We start from the raw sequence: 22,217 nt of genomic DNA, 5'->3' as shown, positions 1-22,217 counted from the left end.
AACAGTTCAAATTTACAAGCTTCCTGACATTGTGCAGATTCAAGTTTGTTAAATTCAGGGGCCTTGGGGGGTAGAGTGGGGCCACAATAGCGAATCAAAGTTTTACATGAAAATATATAGGAAAAAGTCTTTATAAATCTTATTCTCAAGAACCACTAGTCCAGATAAGTTCAAATTTATATGGTAGCTTTCTGACATAGTGCAGATTTATGTTTGTAAAATTTATGGCCCACAGGATAGGTTTGGGTCACACAATAGGGGATCAAAATTTTACATGCAAATATATAGGGGAAATTTTTAAATATGGGCCAAGGTGCCTCATGGGTCCCTTATTATGTTCCCCAAACAAAGTTTGGGAACATATTGTTTTTACTCTGTTTCTTATTATTATTATTATTATTATTATTATTCTTTTTCTCCGGTACTTTTTTGTCCGGTAGTGTTCTCAGAAACTACAAAAGGGATCGATATGAAACTTTCCAGGATGATAGTATAGCGTTTGTAGATGTGCATAGTGATAGTTATTTTGTTTGCACGTCCATGCACGCGCGCGCACGTGCATTGCAATTTTGGTACAAAAAATGGAAAATCAGAATATTGAAGGGATCGATATAAAACCTAAATAGGATGATAGTATATCATTTGTACATATGAAAAATAATAGTTATTTTGCCAGCACGCGCACGCATGCGCGTGCACGCGCATTACAAAATTTGTACGCTAACTTTGGAATCAGTCTAACTTTTTTGTTGTTCATTGAAATGGCTTGAAATTCATATCATAGGTAGATGTTGAGACCCTTAACTGATTTACATGGTCAAAATTACCAATTTGCACGCGCATGCACGTGCGCTTCATTTTGATTGGATAATGCTAAAACGTTTGTAACTATCTTATTTATGAAGCGAATGAGATGATATTCACAGCATATGTAGACAATATGTGTATCTATATGTTGGTGTAACAAAAAATGCCAACGCACACGCGCATGCGCGTGCAACGTTTTTTAAATCTTCAATTTTTAAAGGACGATAACGTTTTTGTTTTTCATCAAATTCTATTGATATTAGGGGTTTAGATGTATCTTGGTACTCCTTACAAATTGCTGTGGTTAGAATTACTGCTCATCACGTGCATGCACGTGTGCTGATTTCTGATTGGACGATTTTAAAATCGCTATAACTTCCTTATATTTGGTGGAAACGTTATGAAATTCATACTGTGGGTATATGATACAAATGCCTGTTGAACGACATCAACAAAAATTCGGAATCATACACGCGTGCGCGTGTATGCACGTGCAACGCTTTCTTTCATTTCTTGGTACTGAAATGACCATATTGAACGTACTACATGTAATTAAAGGCTAAAATAAAATGATTTTTTCCTATAGATTCACAAGGACATCACTTTTTAATTGGGGGAGGTTTGGGGAACATCTGTAACGGTCCCCGTTACAATTAGAACTAGTTTTCATATTGGATTACAAATGTCACATTGGGCGGGGCATTCATGTCCTATGGACATATTTCTAGTTATCTCACTGGAACGAATGTCTGAAGCACTAATGTCATATCCCTGGCTTCAGCATCATTTGAATTATGTCGACAGCCAAGCTATCTTATTTTTCCAATAAGAATTGTATTTTATTCAAACTTGCATAATGTGCCAATTATTGTTCTTGATTCAGACCTATATTTGTCATTGAATGACCAGGTTAAAGTTTTATGTCGCAGGTTTGGGTATTTAAATGGGCTTGCATGAAATATGCATCTATGAATGCACATAGTTGTATATAAATGAAATGCTGCATCTGACCTATATTTTTGTGGATGGGTGACTAAGTTATAGTTAAGTAAGAAAACCTCTATAATTTTTGTATGGATACACACAGCTATTGATGATTCAGATTAAATCTGATCTGTAATTTCTAGATGAGTGAACAGGTTATAATGTCTGATATAAATAATCCATGATTCAGATGCTACATCTGGCTTGTACTTAAGTTTAGTTTTGTTTCATGTCCTATTCCTTAATTAATTCAGCATATTGCTGAAACTTGTATAGATGATGCATCTATGGCTGCACACAACCATTAATGTTCCAGATGGCTGTATCTTCAGTGTTTCTCAAACTTGCATTAGTGATTCTCAGCACAATTTTAAAAACATTATCACAATAATAATCTTCACTTTGAGAGACTTTTCACATATATCTTCCAGATACCTGCCTGGAAAGCTCAGTTTTCTCTTTTTAACACAGCTACTCTATTTCCATTCAAAGACCTCATTATAAAGTCACTCATCATAGGAAATAGAAGTCTGAATCTTCATTAAAGGTGATAATTTCAACTAAGATACATGTATAGTCATCTCTTGTTATTCAATGATTTCAGTATCCGACAATACAGTCTGACTGAACATGATGATCTAACAGCAGAAAAATGCTACAAAGGAGAAATTGCTCGTTTAGGATCATTTGGAAACCAGAAGCCGTAAGTTCTGGACATTTAAGATTCTAAGTTTGTGAATACCATATTGTATATAAAAAAGATATTAACCATGTGTGTATGATGTAATCTTTGTAGGCCATATGATGCGAAGAACCCATTCCTGGCACCAGTGAATGTTAACAGAGAACTGCACAAGGGTGGAGATAGATCTTGTATGCATATTGAGTTTGACATCACAGGATCAAAGATCAGGTAAAACTAGATCAATTCAGTGCTGGGAAGTTGCATATCTGTGTACAGTAAGCATTTAATGTGAGTGAATGACATATCTATACACGTACATTGATTGATTTAATAAGGTACTGTAATTCTTTTTCATAACTGGTAAGATCTTAATCCAGTGTATTTTTGCAGGAAGAATATGCAAAAATATGTGTAGTTCTAGTGATAAACAGTGCACACCTGACACAAAATTCACTAAACTTCTTAAGTCAGATATTTTGGCACAAGATGAGAAGATTGGTACATGTAAACTCCAGTCTGCTTCCTTATTTACATTATGCATTTTATTTCCTCTGTCTGAAACATAATACTGTGAGTCTATGTATTATAGATATGAAGCTGGAGACCACGTAGCCGTGTATCCTGTCAATGACCCGGACCTGGTGGAACTGATCGGAAAAAGACTGGAGGTGGATCTAGGTCAAATGTTCACACTTACAAATGTTGATGGTATGTTGATGATAGGGACAGGACAATACACAGGCATAAAAATACACATCATGATACATCAATTATTTTCTGCACCAGTAGTCATTTTCCATACTTGCACTAACAACTACAAAATATAAGAATTCTGTTTGATTATTGTCATTTAATCCACCAATTGCATTAGGTCTTGTATTGTACATACTTTCATATTCCATTTGATAGATCATTTGTGTATCATTTCATATCGATATTACGGAGCCTGTATCGTAAAGCGTATTAACAAGAAATATTGGTATATCATCCTATCTCTAGTTGATAAGTTGTTTTTTTTATTAAATGAGACCCAGCAAAATTTGTGTATGAGTTTTTATAAAAAATATATTAAACATTCTATTCCATAATTTGATTTGTTATGTAAAATGATTTTATTTACACACACTTAGATCTATGTCCAGTTACAATTACCGGTAATTGCATCAGTACATGTTTTACAATTTCCGTTTTTATGCCCCTGTAATTGGAGATTCGGGGGTATATAGTTTTTGGGCTGTCCATTTGTAAATTTATACGTCAGCTCTCTGAAATGTGTTAAATATAACTGAATATTATATTCTGGCTAGAATACAAAGACTTACATGCATATTGCATTCCAAATTGTTGAAGAGCATTTACATTTAATTAAAATCTGAAAGTATGGATCATGTTTCAGAGGAAGCCAGCAAGAAGCACCCTTTCCCGTGCCCCACTACCTACCGCACTGCATTCTCCCATTATCTGGACATCACAGGAACACCAAGGACTCATATTTTACGAGAACTGGCCGAATATGCCCAAGACCAAAAGGACAAAGACTTCTTGAATAAACTCTCATCTTCAACACCAGAGGGCAAGGTCAGAGTTCATTTATATTCTGTGATTATATTATTTCCTTGTATGTCATTCATATACACATACAATTGTGGGATGATCACATCTTGTCACTTTAAAAATATTCATTTCACGATTCCTTCATTGGACAAGATTCGAACTTATAAAATGCTATGGTTATCTAACTTAAATTGTTGTCAGTCACTTGAATGATATGATAACCAGTTGAATGATACAATAATTAATACCATGGCATGAAAAATATTTTTTTAGTTTGAAATCCTTTATAAAGGGAAAGTACTCTTTACAGTGCTTTGTTCTCATGGGATAGATAGAAAAGAGGAAGAGAACTTGAATTGTTTGGTCCAAGTTACAATGTTGTTATTGCAGACTCTGTACAGTGATTGGGTTGTGAAGGACAGGAGAAATATTACTGCAATCTTAGAGGATCTTCCATCTGTAAAGCCTCCCATTGACCATCTATGTGAACTGTTACCAAGGTTACAGGCTAGATACTATTCCATATCTTCATCTCCCAAGGTTTGTATTGCTGTGGAATAATCTTGCTTACTTTTAGCTGGAGGAAAACATATTGTTTAGGGGTTAAAAATCAAAATTCAACTCAAACTCCATAAGTCTCTGTCGTCTGACACCATTTGCACAATTTTTTTGGGAACAAATTAACCTTTTTAATGTTCATTTAAATTGAGAAATATGTGCTCTTTCATTTGTGAATGAACAGTAGAAAAGGTATGCAGAGTGTTATTATGTTCCCCAAACAAAGTTTGGGAACATATTGTTTTTACTCTGTTTCTTATTATTAAGGTCTTCCGTCTCCTGCGGAAGACCTTACTATTATTGTTCGCGTTCTTCTTCTTCATTATTAAGGTCTTCCGTCTCCTGCGGAAGACCTTACTATTATTGTTCGCGTTCTTCTTCTTCATTATTATTATTATTATTATTATTATTTTCCTTGGTAGTACACGCGTTTTTCTCAGCCATTTCTCGATCGATTTTCACGAAATTTTCAGCAAAGATGTCTTTTGGTGACGAGACTTTGCTTGCAAAATTTCGTGCTTGACGTCACTTCCGGTCAGGAGTTATCTCTCTTTTAGTGACTTTTTGAAGGGCCTTGTTGTCCACGCATCTCCTCCGTTAGTTTTGAAGCTAGAGTCTTGAAATTCCTACACAAGATAGAGTAAACATTTTAGAAGATTTGTGGGGGATTCGATTTTACCGGAGGCGATTTGCCTAAACGCTCGCCTGGACCTGAAAAAATGGATGCCAAAATTTTTCGCCGATTTCAGCGATTTTTGACCTTTGATCTCCAATATCTTTTTTCTTGCAAATATTTTGTTAAGACATGTAGAACAAAAGTTGTGCACATTTACGAGATCTTTTCGAAAATATCAAGATTTAGGGGCTAGCCCCTTAAATTAGGGATCTAGAAGGGCTCAAAGTCTAGATCAAATATCTCAAAAATCGTTAATATTTTGGTATAAGTCAAAGAGCAAAAAATGTTCATCTCAACAATCTAAATCTATTCATATAAAAATTTAGGTCATATGTTACGTAATAAGGGATTTTAAGGGCCAAAACCATAAATTTTTTACCCCTTGTATCTCGAAAACGACAAATATTTTGAAAAGCAATAAAGAACAAAAGTTGTTCAGAATGATGATCTGAACAATATGCATATTTCGTTTTTACCCTATGTGGCCCCGTTAGGGAGCTACAGTTTGGCCCCTAAAAATTACTTCTAGAAATAACTCGAGAACGGTAAAGAATTTCTAAATACTTGTTGAACAAAAAATGTTTGAAATGTCATGACCTTTCTTACGATATCAAGCAAAAGGGGCTGACCCTTTAAATTAAGGACCCAGAAGGGTCCAAAGGTGTATGAGAATATCTCAGAAACTGTTAATATTTTGTAATAAGTCATTGAAGCGGAAATGTTCATCTAAACGAGCTTGTTCTTATGAAATCAAAAAGTAGGTCATATGTTACGTAATAAGGGATTTTAAGGGCCAAAATCATAAATAATTGACGCCTCATATCTTGAAAACGACAAATATTTTGAAAAGCATTATTGAACAAAAGTTGTTCAGAATGATAATCTAAACAATATGTACATTTCGTTTTTTCCCTATGTGGCCCCGTTAGGGAGCTACAGTTTGGCCCCTAAATATTTCTTGTAGAGATAACTCGAGAACGGTAAAGAATTTGTAAATACTTGTTGAGCAAAAAATGTTTAAAATGACAAGGCCTTTCTTACGATATCAAGCAAAACGGGCTGGCCCTTTAAATTAGGGGTTCAGAAGGGTCCAAATGTTTTTGAGAATATCTCCGAAACTATTAATATTTTATAATAAGTTGTAGAAGCGGAAATGTTCATCTCAACGAGCTTGATCTTATCAAATCAAAAAGTAGGTCATATGTTACGTAATTAGAGATTTTAAGGGCCAAAATCGTAAATATTTGATGCCTCATATCTTTAAAACGACATATTTTTTGAAAAGCATTATTGAACAAAAGTTGTTCAATGTGTCATAACCTATCGATCAATATCAAAAAATGGGTCTGTGGGCCTCATGGCTCGCCTGTAGAGTCGATTTTTGTCGATATCAGTCGATTTCAAAAACTTGTAACTGGTAAATATTTTGTAAGGACATATTGAACAAAAGTTGTTCAGTTTATTGAGATCTATCGATTGATATCAAGAAATAGGCCTATGGTCCTAATGGCTCGCCTGTAGAGTCGATTTTTTGTCGATATCGGTCGATCTCAATAACTTTTTACAGGTAAATATTTTGTAAAGACATATAGAACTAAAGTTGTTGAGTCTATAGAGGGCTAACAAATGACATCAAGAAATAGGCCCGCGGGCCTTATGGCTCGCCTGGAGAGTCGAATTTCAAACGAATTTCACCGCAACTTTGTTTCAGAAGCTTATGATATGAAAAATTGATTATATCTAAAGTGTCTTAAAGTCAGAAACTAAATTGGGACTCATTTGTCTTTTTTTTTTTTTTTTTAACTCCGAGTGCATCAACAAATCGGACGGAAGACCTACTCGTTGCTCGCAACGAGATCGTGTCTAGTTATTATTATTATTATTATTATTCTTTTTCTCCGGTACTTTTTTGTCCGGTAGTGTTCTCAGAAACTACAAAAGGGATCGATATGAAACTTTCCAGGATGATAGTATAGCGTTTGTAGATGTGCATAGTGATAGTCATTTTGTTTGCATGTGCATGCACGCGCGCGCACGTGCATTGCAATTTTGGTACAAAAAATGGAAAATCAGAATATTGAAGGAAGCGATATAAAACCTAAATAGGATGATAGTATATCATTTGTACATATGAAAAATAATAGTTATTTTGCCAGCACGCGCACGCATGCGCGTGCACGCGCATTACAAAATTTGTACGCTAACTTTGGAATCAGTCTAACTTTTTTGTTGTTCATTGAAATGGCTTGAAATTCATATCATAGGTAGATATTGAGACCCTTAACTGATTTACATAGTCAAAATTACCAATTTGCACGCGCATGCACGTGCGCTTCATTTTGATTGGATAATGCTAAAACGTTTGTAACTATCTTATTTATGAAGCGAATGAGATGATATTCACAGCATAAGTAGACAATATGTGTATCTATATGTTGGTGTAACAAAAAATGCCAACGCACACGCGCATGCGCGTGCAACGTTTTTTAAATGTTCAATTTTTAAAGGACGATAACGTTTTTGTTTTTCATCAAATTCTATTCATATTAGGGGTTTAGATGTATCTTGGTACTCCTTACAAATTGCTGTGGTTAGAATTACTGCTCATCACGTGCATGCACGTGTGCTGATTTCTGATTGGACGATTTTAAAATCGCTATAACTTCCTTATATTTGGTGGAAACGTTATGAAATTCATACTGTGGGTATATGATACAAATGCCTGTTGAACGACATCAACAAAAATTCTGAATCATACATGCGTGCGCGTGTATGCGTGTGCAACGCTTTCTTTCATTTTTTGGTACTGAAATGACCATATTGAACGTACTACATGTAATTAAAGGCTAAAATAAAATGATTTTTTGCTATAGATTCACAAGATGATCACTTTTTAATTGGGGGAGGTTTGGGGAACATATGTAACGGTCCCCGTTACAATTAGAACTAGTTAATACTTAATTTTCAATTTGTTGCAATCCACAGGCATCAGTATTTCACAAACACATCTTGTTGATCTTGCCCCTTATTCCCAAAGGATCTAAACTTCAGGAAGATATTGGTACAAATTATCTGCTGATACCACTTCAATCACAGAGTTTTTTAAGTTGTGTACCTAGCATTTTATGGCTGGTCAATTTTAAATGTAAAATACAATGCTGTTATAGTAGTGTGAGAGGACAAGGATAAATGTAGATTAAAAGAGTGTAACAGTAGTTTTCCCCCCTGTGAATATCAACTTTGTAACACAGGACTTAATGTTTTATGTGGGAAAATGCAATTGCTCATTTGAGTATTGTGCTCCATGGTCTCTTGGTAGATAATCAGGAAAAAAAAGCACAAGCAGTATTTAATTATGTCATTAACAAAAACTAAACTTAGTGTTTGTTACAGGTCAATCCTACCAGTATTCATATAACAGCTGTTGTGGTCAAATATAACACAAAGACAGATCGTACCATGAAAGGTGTGGCCACAAACTGGTTAGCACTAAAGAGGCCAACCAATGGAATCAAGCCCACAGTCCCCGTCTATGTTAGAAAATCTCAATTCCGTCTACCATTCAAAGCCAACACGCCAGTCATAATGATTGGACCAGGGACAGGCGTAGCTCCCTTCAGAGGGTTTATACAGGAAAGGAACTTCCTTAAGAAAGAAGGTAATGATGTATAGGTATAAGGGTTCTTCCAAAGATCAAAATTTGAATGTTTATCCCTGTGCATATACTTGTTCGTTCTGTGAAATGGTGAATTTTCTTTCCTCAGGGCATGTATCTGATTTTATGCAATATCAAATTTTTTCAGAATTGTATTTGATTTGTTGAATTTCCACAAAGAATACATTTAGCATACTTGATTATAATGATTCGGCGTACCCGGGTTAACCGGAGATGACCGGCGACACACTTGATTGTGAGCTGGAATTGCTCACACATCCTGCCGGGTAAGCCGATTGAGCCGGAGAATTTCAATAGGCAAAGGCGGCTTCAAGCTAGCATCCATGGAGACCGTAGTATCGAGAGTTGTTTATTCTAAGAAATAATGTTTTTAATTTTTACACTGGTGAAATAAACATGATTTGTAAATATGTTGGTCATATCTATGCCGTATAATGTTTATAGAATAGAAGGTCAACATTTTCATTACTGTGCTGTAGCCGGGTCACTTGATTCTTAGCACGTCGCCGGGTATACCTGGCTTAGTTCGATTCAGCCGGATTTTATCAGAATCAAGTATACTAATTGTATAAAGAAATGTTTGATATAATCATAAGAGGTGTAAATGTAATATAAATGTAGTAATACTTTTTTTAGTATTATAATCTTTTGTGATCTCCTCACCAGGTAAGCCTGTGGGAGACACTGTGCTGTACTTTGGCTGTCGACACAAGAGCCAGGATTATCTCTATGAAGATGAATTGGAGGAATACACAAAAGATGGCACCTTGACCAAAGTTCATTTGGCCTTTTCCAGAGATGGGCCCGATAAGATCTATGTACAACATCTACTTAGGGAGAACATGGAGGAAACATGGAAAATGTTGGAGCGAGGTGGACATATCTACGTGTGTGGGTAAGAAATATTTGTTTGAGGCTCAGAGTCGTGGGTTATGGAAAAATGATTGTGCAATGAATGTGATTCTAAAGAAATTGAAATGAAATGCGAATTCTTCTGAGTTGTACATATATGATATTGCTGGTAATCTGGTTAATCTGGTACCATATGGAGCTATCATAATCATAATATTTTGAGTTAGAATATCAGTTTGGGCTTTTCATTCCATTAATAAAATAAAACAGCAGATTTTAACCCAGAAAAAGTTGTTTGTCAAAAATAATCCTACTCAAGTTCAAAATTTTAAATCATATAGCTTACTTCACTTACATGTACATTTAAATCGGTTGTTTTGAAATACCATTTCTTTTAAAATAGAAAGAATTCCCCAACAATATTTTCTCTTTTCCTTTGCAAGGAAGTGTTGGATAATTTGATTGGTTATTTGAAAAAGCTCATACTCAGAAGTAAATGGACAATGGGAATTCTGACATGAATGAAAGTAGAATTTAAAGGTGCATGAGGGTATGAACTGCAATGCTTCACTATTGCATACTTTTCATTAGTGTTTCATTAAGTATGCCTGTGTGAAGTGTCACAGTTCACGCCCTTATATATTTTCAAAAATCAAATTTATTTCTTAATGTCTTATTTTGGTTTAAACAATGTAAATGTCCCGATTACGAAAGTACCACAGTATTTTGTAGCCTGATACCAATCATTGCCTTGGCTCAATGTACATGTAAATTCAATGTATAATGATCATACAGTGTATTTCATATCTGATAAATGAATGGTGGGAATTTTGTAATGACAGTATCATTTTTGAAGAGTTTATCAAACAAAAATAATCCACCATAGGAATTTACTAAATTTTGATTGCTGCTTGATATATTTTATCTTGAGTCTATGGGAAGAACATGTTTCATTGAAATATTTTTAAAAGAGATTGTGTTTTCATACAAAATCTCGTTTTTATCAAGGGCAGATAACTCTTCCAAAATGTTTCAAGTGCAAAAATATCGGCTTTCAATCAATTACCATTCATGTGAATTTGGTCAATTTCACTATCATGATTATTTAACAATAAATATTTATCTTGATTTAAATCGTTCAAAATTGTTCAATTCCCTTTCATTATACATTGAATGATTTATTGTTAAATCTAGGATCTAGAGAGGGCACACATATCAATGTTCAAAAGGGCACTTTTCGTCGCGGCAAGACAATTCCGGGGCATGTTCATTGTATCATACTATGGTAGTGATAGAATAATCATTTAGCCTCTTTTAAAAGTTAATACCTGCTGCCTTGATTTTAAACTTTTTAATCAACCTTGTGAAATAAAGAACAATTGTTTATATCAACAAATATTTTTCAAAAATTTATAGAGAAAAAAGGGCATGGTGCAATTAAAAAGGGCATGACGCCAGCCAAAAAGGGCATGGTGCGGCGCCATGCTAGTGTGCTTTAGATTTAACACTTATGATTAATCATTTTCAATTTGACAAGGATGGAAATCAAATTTAATTTTCCACAATGGGCAAAAAGGATGAACTATGTTTAACTTTGAATATATTGAAAACAATTTAGCAGGTCCACAGAATTTCATTTTGTATTAACAAAAATTTGATACTATCAACAAACTCAATCTGACAAAACTCTTACTTGAACTAAACAGAAAATGTCACGGGTCATACATGTCCAGAACTGGTGACTTTATTTAAAAAATTTGCTCATAAAAATTATTGCAATAATATACACACACACACACACACACATTTCAGATGAATTGTTTTGCATGTTTTAAAATGTGTTTTGCACATTAAAATTTTAGTGATGCTCGCAACATGGCAAGAGACGTACACGAAACTTTAGAGAAGATAATCAGGGAGTGTGGCAACATGGACAAAGAGAAGGCCACCAATTACGTGAAACAGATGCAGAACAAGGGACGCTACTCTTGTGATGTGTGGAGCTGAAGAGCGCTAACCATTATAGCGTGGAGTTATTTTTGAGTACCAGTAGTTTAATGATATATATGCAAGACACATCAGTAATATGGAGTAAAATTGTGTACATTAAAGTTTTTAAAATGTAGAGGTCTTGATAAATTTTGAATGCTTTTGCTGTTTCGTGTAGTTCATAGTAAGAATATTGTCATCATTCACCCAGAAACTGCTTTATATATGTTGTGTTGATTAGTTTGTTTAGAGTCATATATACATATTTACAAGTTTTTAATAGCCAGTGTTTTGTAATTCTTTTGAAATTGGCACATTGACTATTCAGACTTTTCTGGCAGAAAAGGGGGGATTTCATTTTCATCAGTAAGCAAAGCATATTCAATCTACACGTAACGAAATGTTGATGTCTTTGTTTGTTTTCATTCTCTCTATAGTGTGATAGTCTATGGAGTAAATCAACACCCCCAGTTTATTACAATGTGTATTTGTAAATTTTTTGTTACATGTACATCAGATTTTTCTGAGATTGAGTTTATTTTAAAGTTATGATTATGACATACTTGCTTTTAACGTCATCTCTGGCCGTCATCTATATTTACATCAAAATGACCAAAACTTAAATGTCCATGATGACCCAATACCTCTTTTATGAATACTTATTTGTTAAGATTCAAATTATATTGTCCCTTGACCCTATTCACAAAACATCTTGCGACTAAGATAAAAATTACAAATACCGTAATTTTCTTATTTTTTATTTCTTGTAGACTTTCTTCATTGATATGTAAAGTAAATCCATGGTTTATCAAAAGTAGAATACATACTTATGACCTTGTGATCGGTATTTCATTATCAGACAGAATTATTTTTTTCAGCTTAGTCCTAAGATAATTTGTGAATAAGGGTCTATGGCTAAAGTCATAACCAACTTTACTACTTTGATTTCTTGAATACATACAAATATTTATTAAAGTTATGCCCTGTTCTCAGAAATACATCGTCTGGTGTCGACAAGCTTCGTATTTGTAGGTACACTGTAGCACTTTGGTTCTCAATGTTGGGGCACGATCCAGATCTGCGTGTATGTGTGGGTGTATGAACGTGTACAGGTGGATGTATTGTTTTAGTGATGTGAAAGAAAACAACATGGAAAAGTAGCTGCATGTGTCATGGTGCTGAAATGATGAAAGATATGTGTTGTGTATTTAACCTGAAATATTTTTATTTTTTCAAATTTTAGATGTTATTCAATTCATGTTTGAAAAATAAAATGATAAATTTTTTAAAAATATAAAAATTTGTTGGAATGTTGCAATAATTCACTGTACATATGAAAAACAAAATGTACATGTACACTGTACCTCAAATTGACTTTTTGTGTTATTTACAAATAGATACATCATTACTTTTTAAAAAAAAATTACATTTGTATATATTTGTCATTTATTTACATACAAAATTGGCATTGCTATAAAACTAGTCTTTGTGCATTTGTCAGTGGATTTTAAGCAATGATTTAAGCACATCATAAAGTGCAGATTCAGATTACTTCCTGGACCATGAGCACTGGGGCCACAATGGGGTTCTAAGTTTATGTTTTAATATATATATAGGAAACATTTTAATTCACAAAAACAGCAAACATACAATGTATCAAATAAAAATGCAAACATCCGCATGAAGTTGAAGTTGTAGAAATTCAAATTTATTGAAACATTGACCCCTTGGGGGGGGGGGGGGGCATATTGATTATGATTTTTTTTTTTAAAAACTCCTTATTTTAAAAAAAAATTAACAAGGGTTGTAACTATGGATTTGATATGCAAGCATTTTTAACTGGGGTGGGGGGGGGATTTAATTTGGTTCAGATTATGTCTTCTAGGCCTTGGGGAGGGCCATGATAAGGGTTATAAATTGTATTTTTCATTCATTCATACAGGATTGTTTTATTTGGTTAAATCTTGCATTTCGATCAAGAATCAGAAGATTATCCTCATGTAGTGTAAATTCAATTTTGTTAACCCTGGAGCGAGAATGGCTCCACAGTATGGGTTTCAATGATGTATTCTCAGTGGTTCCTTATATGTTATAATTGTACTGTATGACGTCCTGGGTTAGAATTGCTGTACAGTTGAATTCTACAGTTCATGAAAATATTATGCAAGTCCTGAAGCCCTGCAATGTATATGTCCAATAAAGGACCTTGACACTGTTGATGTTGGATGTCTGTATGGGCAAAGAGCTAGGCTCAGGTGAGCATAGGCAGCAGAATTACCAGCAACCAATAGAAGAGGCTCGGGTGAAAATAGGCAGCAGAATTACCAGTAACAAATAGAAGTATTCATCCATTCTATGGGTGTTTAATGGGATATATATCTGTTTATACGTATATTGAGTTGTCGGACGATGTAGCGACAGGGCTACAGTCTTACAGCTACAGACGATATGATGAACAGACAACACGTCATCCCAGTTTGCCTCCTTCAGTCTTTGTCTTGGTTCTCGCAGAAAAAGGGTAGAATCGATCATGTGTATTTCAGCCAAAATTTTGGAAACCATGATCACATCTAATATGGTATGTGTATTCTCGAAACTGCATTCTGTGAATGAAGACGTACTATAATTACTTGTTTGTACATGATGAAATGAACAACTGAATGCATTTGACGGACACTTATGATCTTGAAATTATTAAAGCTGGTACATATGTTGGGATTAAGAAATGATGCATATTAACTGCTCAAAATGTTTCAATTGTGTCAATGATGTTTTATATATTGGGTAGATAACACGATGGTGTCCGACGATGGTTTTCTCTGAACTATTAGAAATAAACTTCATTTTTTAAACTACACCAGAGAATGAACTGCAATGTTTCACATCAGCATACCCTCATGCATTTACAAAACTGAAATGTATTTCCTAACTATCATCTGGGGGAAAACGACTAATCGAATGGCGAATAGAGAATAGCCTTTCAGTTTTCAACATAACTTGTAGATACCCTCTGGATCTTCCATTATCTTAAATTCTCCTATAAAGGATATTAAAAGGGCAGATGCCCTTTAGATATGGTAACTTTAACACACCACTTGTCACATTATGAAAGGGGAAATTTGAAAAAGAAGATTGTCACTTGAGTAGGACCCCCTCCCCCCTGTGGAACAGTTTACTCTCCCCTGGGAAAAAGATAGATGATATATAAATAAAACAGTCAGTATAGAATAATGAAGTTCAGCGATAATTTCTTAAAACATATAACAATCCAATATCTAGAGTAAAAATTATCAAAAGCATGTTACGTGCACCAAGGAATTCGTCAAGGAGATCCCATCTCAGCCTTATTCTATGTATTTGTTGACGAAATCTTCACAAAAGAATAAAATCAATGTAGGCAAATAACGTGCAATACAATCTAGCTCTCATTCTTCCTCATCTCTTTCCCTTTGAAAAACAAAAAAAGGGGAGAGAGGGTCAATATGTAAGACATATTCCAAATGGAAAATACTGTACATAGTGGATAGGGTCAAGGTTGCGACTGAGTACATTTACAGTATAAATTGTCATGATCGAAGATACGTTTGCAAACGAGATAAGGATCATGAAAGGGATTGTTCTTCTGGCGATTTTTTTCCTCTCGGAGACTTATTGGTACGTATGTAAATGGTAAAACGTGAAAGCAAAACCACGTATATATAAAACTGTCACTTAAAACGTTGGACCATAGAGTAATTGAATACAGAGAATTAAGGTAGCTCACTACATCAAAACTTACACATTTTATGACACTACGTCACATCATGGCGATTCAAATGTTTGTGAAATTTCTTGCATCGATTAATTTGCTAGTATATACCTGCGAAGCTCAGCGGATAAGGTGTCAGTTATTAACATGGTTAACCTGGAGATCCCGAGTTCAAATCCGCCAGTGTCTTGTTTTATTTATTGAAATAAATTTTTGAAAATCATTTCCAGAATTGCAAATTTTTTGACATGTACTTAACACATATCGTCATATCTTTCACGACTGAATCATTTCGTAGTGATTTGATAAACCTTTTCAGGGTGTAGTGAGCCACCTTAAGTTTGCACTTCATCTAAATATATTGGGATCTCGAGTTGTTGTGAAATTTCTTTATCTTTAGTTAGACCAAAATTGACAAAAATAGTTCCCTCAAGTCTTATGACATAATTTGGACTGACTAACATTATCGGCGGTGTGGTCTTTGATATAGCAACAGCCCCCATGGAGGGAACCCCCACGGCGGGCAGTTGCTGATATGGGAGATGACGGACAAACTCTGGACTCTGGGTGACCTTGACCATGACGACCATCTGACACTGGCTGAATTCGAGCGGGAATTCATCACGAACTATGACCACGATGGTAAGGATAAGATCGTATTCTTCATCACTTGTTAACATTTATAAAAATCGACCGTAATATAGAAGATTGACTTCGCGGAAACAATTGTAGGAAGCGGATGTGTCGTGAGCCACGAGTTTGTCCACCAATGGCAGCACAACTTCCTAGATACACACCAGGCGTCCGTACACGTGTTCCAACACTTCGACAGGAACAGCGATGGTGCTATCTGCCACGTTGACACCCAGGCTCTGTTTACAGCCGTAGACCAAAACCGTGAGTATTCATACAAGTATATTCAGAATCAGGGAGCTATACAAAGTATGCAAGGAGAAAGCAAAACTCAGAAGATATGTGGAGTCTGATCTGCTCACATATAGACCGCGTGCTCACATAGGATAGCGTTTTGTAGCGATCAAACCAGAAAGTAAGCGGAAAGCGAAAGGTCGTTAAATTGATATTGTTTCAAATTTCACACAGTATCATCTGCGGAAAAGACAACCTGGGACAAGGGGGCAGCATCTGTTTGAACCATACACAGGATGGGTGGGCAGACAAAGGCACATCTATCAATCTTCCAGTTCCCCCCTCATCCCTTTCCCCCACACATGAACTATTCCCTTCCCCTCCTTATCCCATCCCAATCATGTCATGATCCGGGTTAGAATAGGTCCTTAAAACTCCTTGCTTGTCGTAAGAGGCAACTAAATGGGGCGATCCTTCGGATGAGACCGCAAAATTACCGAGGCCCCGTGTCACATGCAGCAGGTGTGGCGCGAAAAAGACCCCTCCTTGCTCAAAGGCCGAAAGCGCCGAACATAGGCCTAAATTTTGCAGTCTTTCACCGGCAGTGGTGACGTCTCCATATGAGTGAAAAAATCTCGAGAGGGACGTTAAACGATATACAATCAATCAATATCCCATTCTTTCTGCCTTATCCTCATACACCGTCTTCAAAGGTATAAGGGGAATCGAAACATAATTTGGACTGGCTATGTTGGAACATCGAGAAAATGCATAAATGTTCAAATGATAAAGTAACAAGGAAGGAAAAGCTATGTTAAGACTGGTTTCAAAGATCACTGCCAATCTTGCTTCGAAATCCAACAGGGTACATACAAGTTATCGTTGGGTATGTCAAGCGATTAAAGGGACTGATTCACGTTTTTTGAAATACGTACATGTATTTTTCATTTTTGATGTTGAACATTTGAGATATATCTCATGTAAAGTTGACAACCAAAATTTGGACCTTCATAATGCAAGGATAAGAGCAATATCTTAGCCTTACCTCTGTGTTATGTAAACAAGACTCTAGCCTTGTTTATGTTTACAAACTAGTGATATGTTAAGTGTGTAACATAAAGCATATCCTAATTTTACACAAAGTTCAAATGGTACATTTTACCTAAAGAATACTTGAAATGTGATATATGAAAGGTGAAGATAACGAACAGTGATCAATCTCATAACTACTACAAGCAATACAAAATAGATAATTGGGCAAATACGGACCCCTGGACACACCAGAGGTGGGATCAGGTGCCTAGGAGGAGTAAGCACCCCCTGTCGACCGGTCACACCCGCCGTGAGCCCTATATATATCATAAATGTAGACCAAGAACCATACACTTTCAAAACTTTGTAAACAATAACATTCTCAATCTACGTTTACCAACAAATCATAAACTCTCCATAATGAGCTTCTGTCATGACGGATAACCTTGATTATTTTGTGAAACATTTTACATATTCAACACTAGATTTTGATCATTAAAAGTGAAAATCAATATTTTGGGTAAAATCGTGAATCATTCCCTTTAACTGCAATCGAAAACTTGATAATTTGCACAGAAGCCGCTATGCATAAATCATCACGTTTTTCAGAGTAGTTAATCACCTCACAAATGTCAGGTCAGGCTTTGTCTGCTACTGGTGTTCTGTAACCAAGTACTACCTGCCCCAGGGTCGAGCTGTTGGCGACTAAACTGTCATCCCCACCAATACTCCTAAGGGTATTGGTGATGAGGGTGGCTAGACACCCTGATATAATAATAAAAACAAGATCTGTGACGCTATACTAGGAGAGCGAATTATGGCCATCTAACACCCCCGCTGCCTTCTGGTCATTCTATTTATAGGAAAGGCTTCAAGAGTAAACTTCGAAGAAAATACCGGAGTCCTTAAGCAGCACACATCCAACAACTCCTGCGACCCTGCTGCTGCCAAACTGTATTGGCCTCTGCCTTTCCTTTGGATCCCATTATCAGCGTGGAGAGGGGGACTTGCTGCACGGACAACATCCTATCCTCCATATCAAAATGCCCAGGCTTACATCCTCCATGCCATCACCTACACACTCACTCCTGCACCTGGAGAGAGCATACCAGCTTCGCCACTTATCTGGTGTCGACACAACACGGGAAGAAACAGTTACCGGTAATAAGCCATCGCTCAAATTGGCATAGAGCGAGGCACCAGGGGTTTTCTCCGACGGTGGAAGAAATCTTCGCATCTCAATGGACAGCTACCGCCCGCCGCAAGCTGGGTATCCCCAGCCAGTAAGGTGTTGTCCCGCCACGGTCTGCTTCTTTTTGGGGTGCATGGAATTTAGGAGAACATCCTACAAGAAATCGTTAACCACAACACCAGCCAACAACTAAGGAAAACTCTCAAAAAAGAGACCAGCTCTAAAACTGGGATGTTGGAACGTTCGAACAATGATGCCTGGCTCTTCTCAAAACCTTCAGGACATTAACGACGCCAGAAAAAACAGCGGTCATCAACGATGAGCTTAAGTGACAAAATGTTGACATTGCCACTTTGCAGGAAACACGGCTCGCCGATGCAGGCACATTGAAGGAGAAGAACAACGCATTCCTCTGGCAAGGGAAGAGGTCTAATAAGCCCAGAGAACATGGAGTGGGCTCATGGTCTCATGGAGACACCCTCGCTCAAAGCAATGGTACCAACTGGATCTGATCCTGGTCAGGCACGCCGTCATCAAGAATGTTCTCTACACACACTCTTACAACAGCGCAGACTGCGACATGGACCACTCCCTTGTATGCTGCAAACCAGGCTGCAACCAAGAAAGGAGGGACCCTTCACATCGACGTCAGTAAGATGACTCAGCCAGATCTCGTGGAACAGTTTGGATACCTTTGAAAAAGAATACGATGTATCTATCACACCCAGAGACACTGCCACAGAGAAATGGGAAACTCGGCGAGACACCATTTACTGCACCGCCTTGACTACCTTTGGGAAGAAAACCTCGAAGTCATACGACTAGTTTGAGGCCAAGTCGGCCGAGATGACCCTAGTTATGTAAGCCAAGCGCACCACACTCGCAGAGTACAAGTGGTCACCCACTGAGAGGAACCTGCAGCGTCTCAAGGCTGCCAGGATCAAGATCCAGCTTTGCGCTAGGTGCTGCACCGGTGAGTACCGAACAGAGCTCAGAAAGACGATCCAGACAGCTACTGAAATGGAAAACATCAGAGGGATGTATGATGACAAAAAAGCTCTAGACCAACGCAGAGCAAGACACCCCCCTTAAATCCACCACTGGGGAAGTCATTACTGATTAAGGCCAGCAGATGAAGAGATAGGTGGAACACTACTCCGACCTCTTCCTCAGAGAAAATACAGTGACTCCCGCAGCCGTCGATGCTGTTAAATACATGCAAGTAATGGAAGAGCTCGATACAAAGCCAACCATGGACGAGCTTAGCAAGGCTATTAACAGTTTGACCGCAGGCAAGGCACCAGGTAATGACGGTATCCCTCCAGACCTCACCAAGCGCTGCAAGACTGCCCTACTGCACCCTTTGCATGAAGTCCTCTGCCAGTGCTGGAGAGAGTGAGCTGTACCGAAAGACATGAGAGGTGCCAAGATTGTCACTCTATACAAGAACAAGGACGAGAGAAACGGCTGCAACAACTACAGGGGCATCTCCCTTCTCAGCATCGTTGGCAAAGTCTATGCTCATGTCCTCCTGATCCGCCTACAGAAGCTGGCTGAGTGTGTCTACCCAGAATCACAGGGTGGTTTCCGAGCTTCATCAATTCCAAGATAAGTGCAGAGAGCATCATATGTCCCTGTATATTGCATTCATCGAGCTCACCAAGGCCTTCCATCTTGTCAGCAGAGATGACCTCTTTAAGGCCCCTGGATGATAGACCCTCCCCCCAAGACTGCACAGTCCACATCAACATAAAGGGGACTGTGTAGTTCAACAGCAACCTTTCCGAATCCTTCGAAAAAACAAAGCGGGGTCAAATAACGCTGCGTGATCGCCCAAACCCTATTTGGAATTTTCTTCGCAATCATCCCGATAAATGCCTTTGGCACAGCCTAAGAGGGTATCTGCCTGAGAACCATATCAGATGGCAAGCTCTTCAATCTTACTCACCTAAAAGCGAAAACAAAATCCTCACAACCCTCATCAGAGAAAAAAAGTTCGCTGATGATGCCGCAGTTGCGACTCACATCCAACAGGATCTGCAGCTACTGATGGATTACTTCACTCAGGCCTGCAAAGATTTTTGGACTGATCATTAGTCTGAAGAAGACAAACATCCTCGGCCAAGACACACCGGCACCACCAGTCATCACCATTGACAACTATGAGCTCGAAGTCGTCCACCAGTTCAGGTATCTTGGGTTCACCGTTACCGATAACCTCTCCCTTGACACTGAGATCAACAAAGCGATCGTGAAGGCAGCCACAACACTCGTCCGCTTAACTTCAAGAGTGTGGAACAATCACAAGTTGACTGCGTCCTCAGCATTCTCCTGTATGGTAGCGAGACATGGACCGCGTACGCCCACCTCGAGAAAAGGCTCAACACCTTCCACCTCTTAAGCCTCCGACGCATACTAGGTATTTTCTGGCAAGATAAGTTGACCAACACTGAAGTCCTGTCTCGCGCTGGTATCTCCACCATGTATTCTCTGCTGAGACGATGTCGGCTGCGCTGGCTAGGCCACGTTCGCCGTATGGAGGATGGCCGAATCCCTAAAGACGTCCTCTACGGTGAGCTTTTCTCAGGGCAGAGAAGCATAGGCCGCCCGCAGCTAAGGTACAGGGACATGTGAAAAAGAGATATAAAGGCGCTCGACATCAACAAAAAGTCCTGGGAGGACCTTGCAAATGACCACGCCAGCTGGAGAAGCACCCTTCATAAACAGCTACAGGCTGATGAAGAAAAACTTACAGCAGTGGCAGAAGAGAAGCGAGCCCACAGAAAGGAAACGACAGCCAGCAGACAAGAACCATCGTACAGATGCGACCGATGCAACAGAGATTGTCACTCTCGGGTCGGTCTCAAGTTGAGCAGACACCCCAAACAGATAGTGGACGGAGGGTCACTATCCATGGTCAGCCATGACCGGAGGAGGCCTGTTTGAAATCCCCTCACATACTAAACAAACTAGACAGTGATTCCTTGTATTTATATTTGAAATAAAAATGAAAATAAATATATCAAAAATACTACCTGATAAGAATTGAAATGCACATGGACAATCCATGTTAATTTTCATAGTCCCGCCCACTGACATCATTCATTTGCATGCAAGTGAGAAATCACATCACTGTTCGTTATCTTCGCCTTTCATCCAGTTGTGTATGTGGGGAAATAACCACATTGGGGCTTCAAATGGTTATCATAAAGAAAGCAGTTGGAAATGTAAATATTTAGATATATGTCTTGGTATCAAATGAAAATATTTCTAATTACAGAGAATAATCTTATTGAAAAGACTGAATTCGATGGATTACTGCTCTACGTAAGTACGAAATAAATTGCAAATAAATGTAACCCCCCCCCCCCCCACACACACACAAAGAACAACAAGCCACGTGCACACAAAACCCACCCAAGTTGCTAAAAATGATATGAAATAATGATGATAACAATAAAAAAAACAATCAAAAACCAACGAAACAAATATATGTGATTTTTGTTCTTTTCAGGTGTATGGAAAATTGCCACTGCCGTAGAATAACGCAAAAACATATTTTACGAATATCTTTAATAAATGAAAACATTTCTGAAA

At 37.5% G+C, this 22,217-nt stretch overlaps 1 protein-coding gene across 3 annotated transcripts in view; it reads left to right on the top strand.

Moving 5' to 3' along the window:
- The window catches only part of LOC125679688 (NADPH--cytochrome P450 reductase-like), a 30,657-nt gene extending 8,440 nt beyond the window's left edge, over window positions 1-22,217 (top strand). For 2 of the 3 annotated variants that reach the window (XM_048919115.2, XM_056161957.1), the window contains 8 exons: window positions 2,396-2,494; window positions 2,588-2,704; window positions 3,066-3,184; window positions 3,873-4,054; window positions 4,421-4,570; window positions 8,658-8,922; window positions 9,607-9,835; window positions 11,655-13,260. In XM_048919115.2, coding sequence (XP_048775072.2) covers window positions 2,396-2,494; window positions 2,588-2,704; window positions 3,066-3,184; window positions 3,873-4,054; window positions 4,421-4,570; window positions 8,658-8,922; window positions 9,607-9,835; window positions 11,655-11,799 — 1,306 coding nt within the window. In that variant the 3' untranslated portion in view covers window positions 11,800-13,260. Of the gene's footprint in view, window positions 1-2,395; window positions 2,495-2,587; window positions 2,705-3,065; window positions 3,185-3,872; window positions 4,055-4,420; window positions 4,571-8,657; window positions 8,923-9,606; window positions 9,836-11,654; window positions 13,261-16,019; window positions 16,172-16,261; window positions 16,427-21,900; window positions 21,948-22,134 lie in introns of those variants that run through there. The other variant, XM_048919124.2, reaches the window with a different exon arrangement.

The sequence above is a fragment of the Ostrea edulis genome, chromosome 1 (genome assembly GCF_947568905.1).
Source record: "Ostrea edulis chromosome 1, xbOstEdul1.1, whole genome shotgun sequence".
Classification (NCBI taxonomy): domain Eukaryota; kingdom Metazoa; phylum Mollusca; class Bivalvia; order Ostreida; family Ostreidae; genus Ostrea; species Ostrea edulis.
Note: the sequence above shows the minus strand (reverse complement) of the source record. Positions and strands in the feature narration are given on the sequence as shown.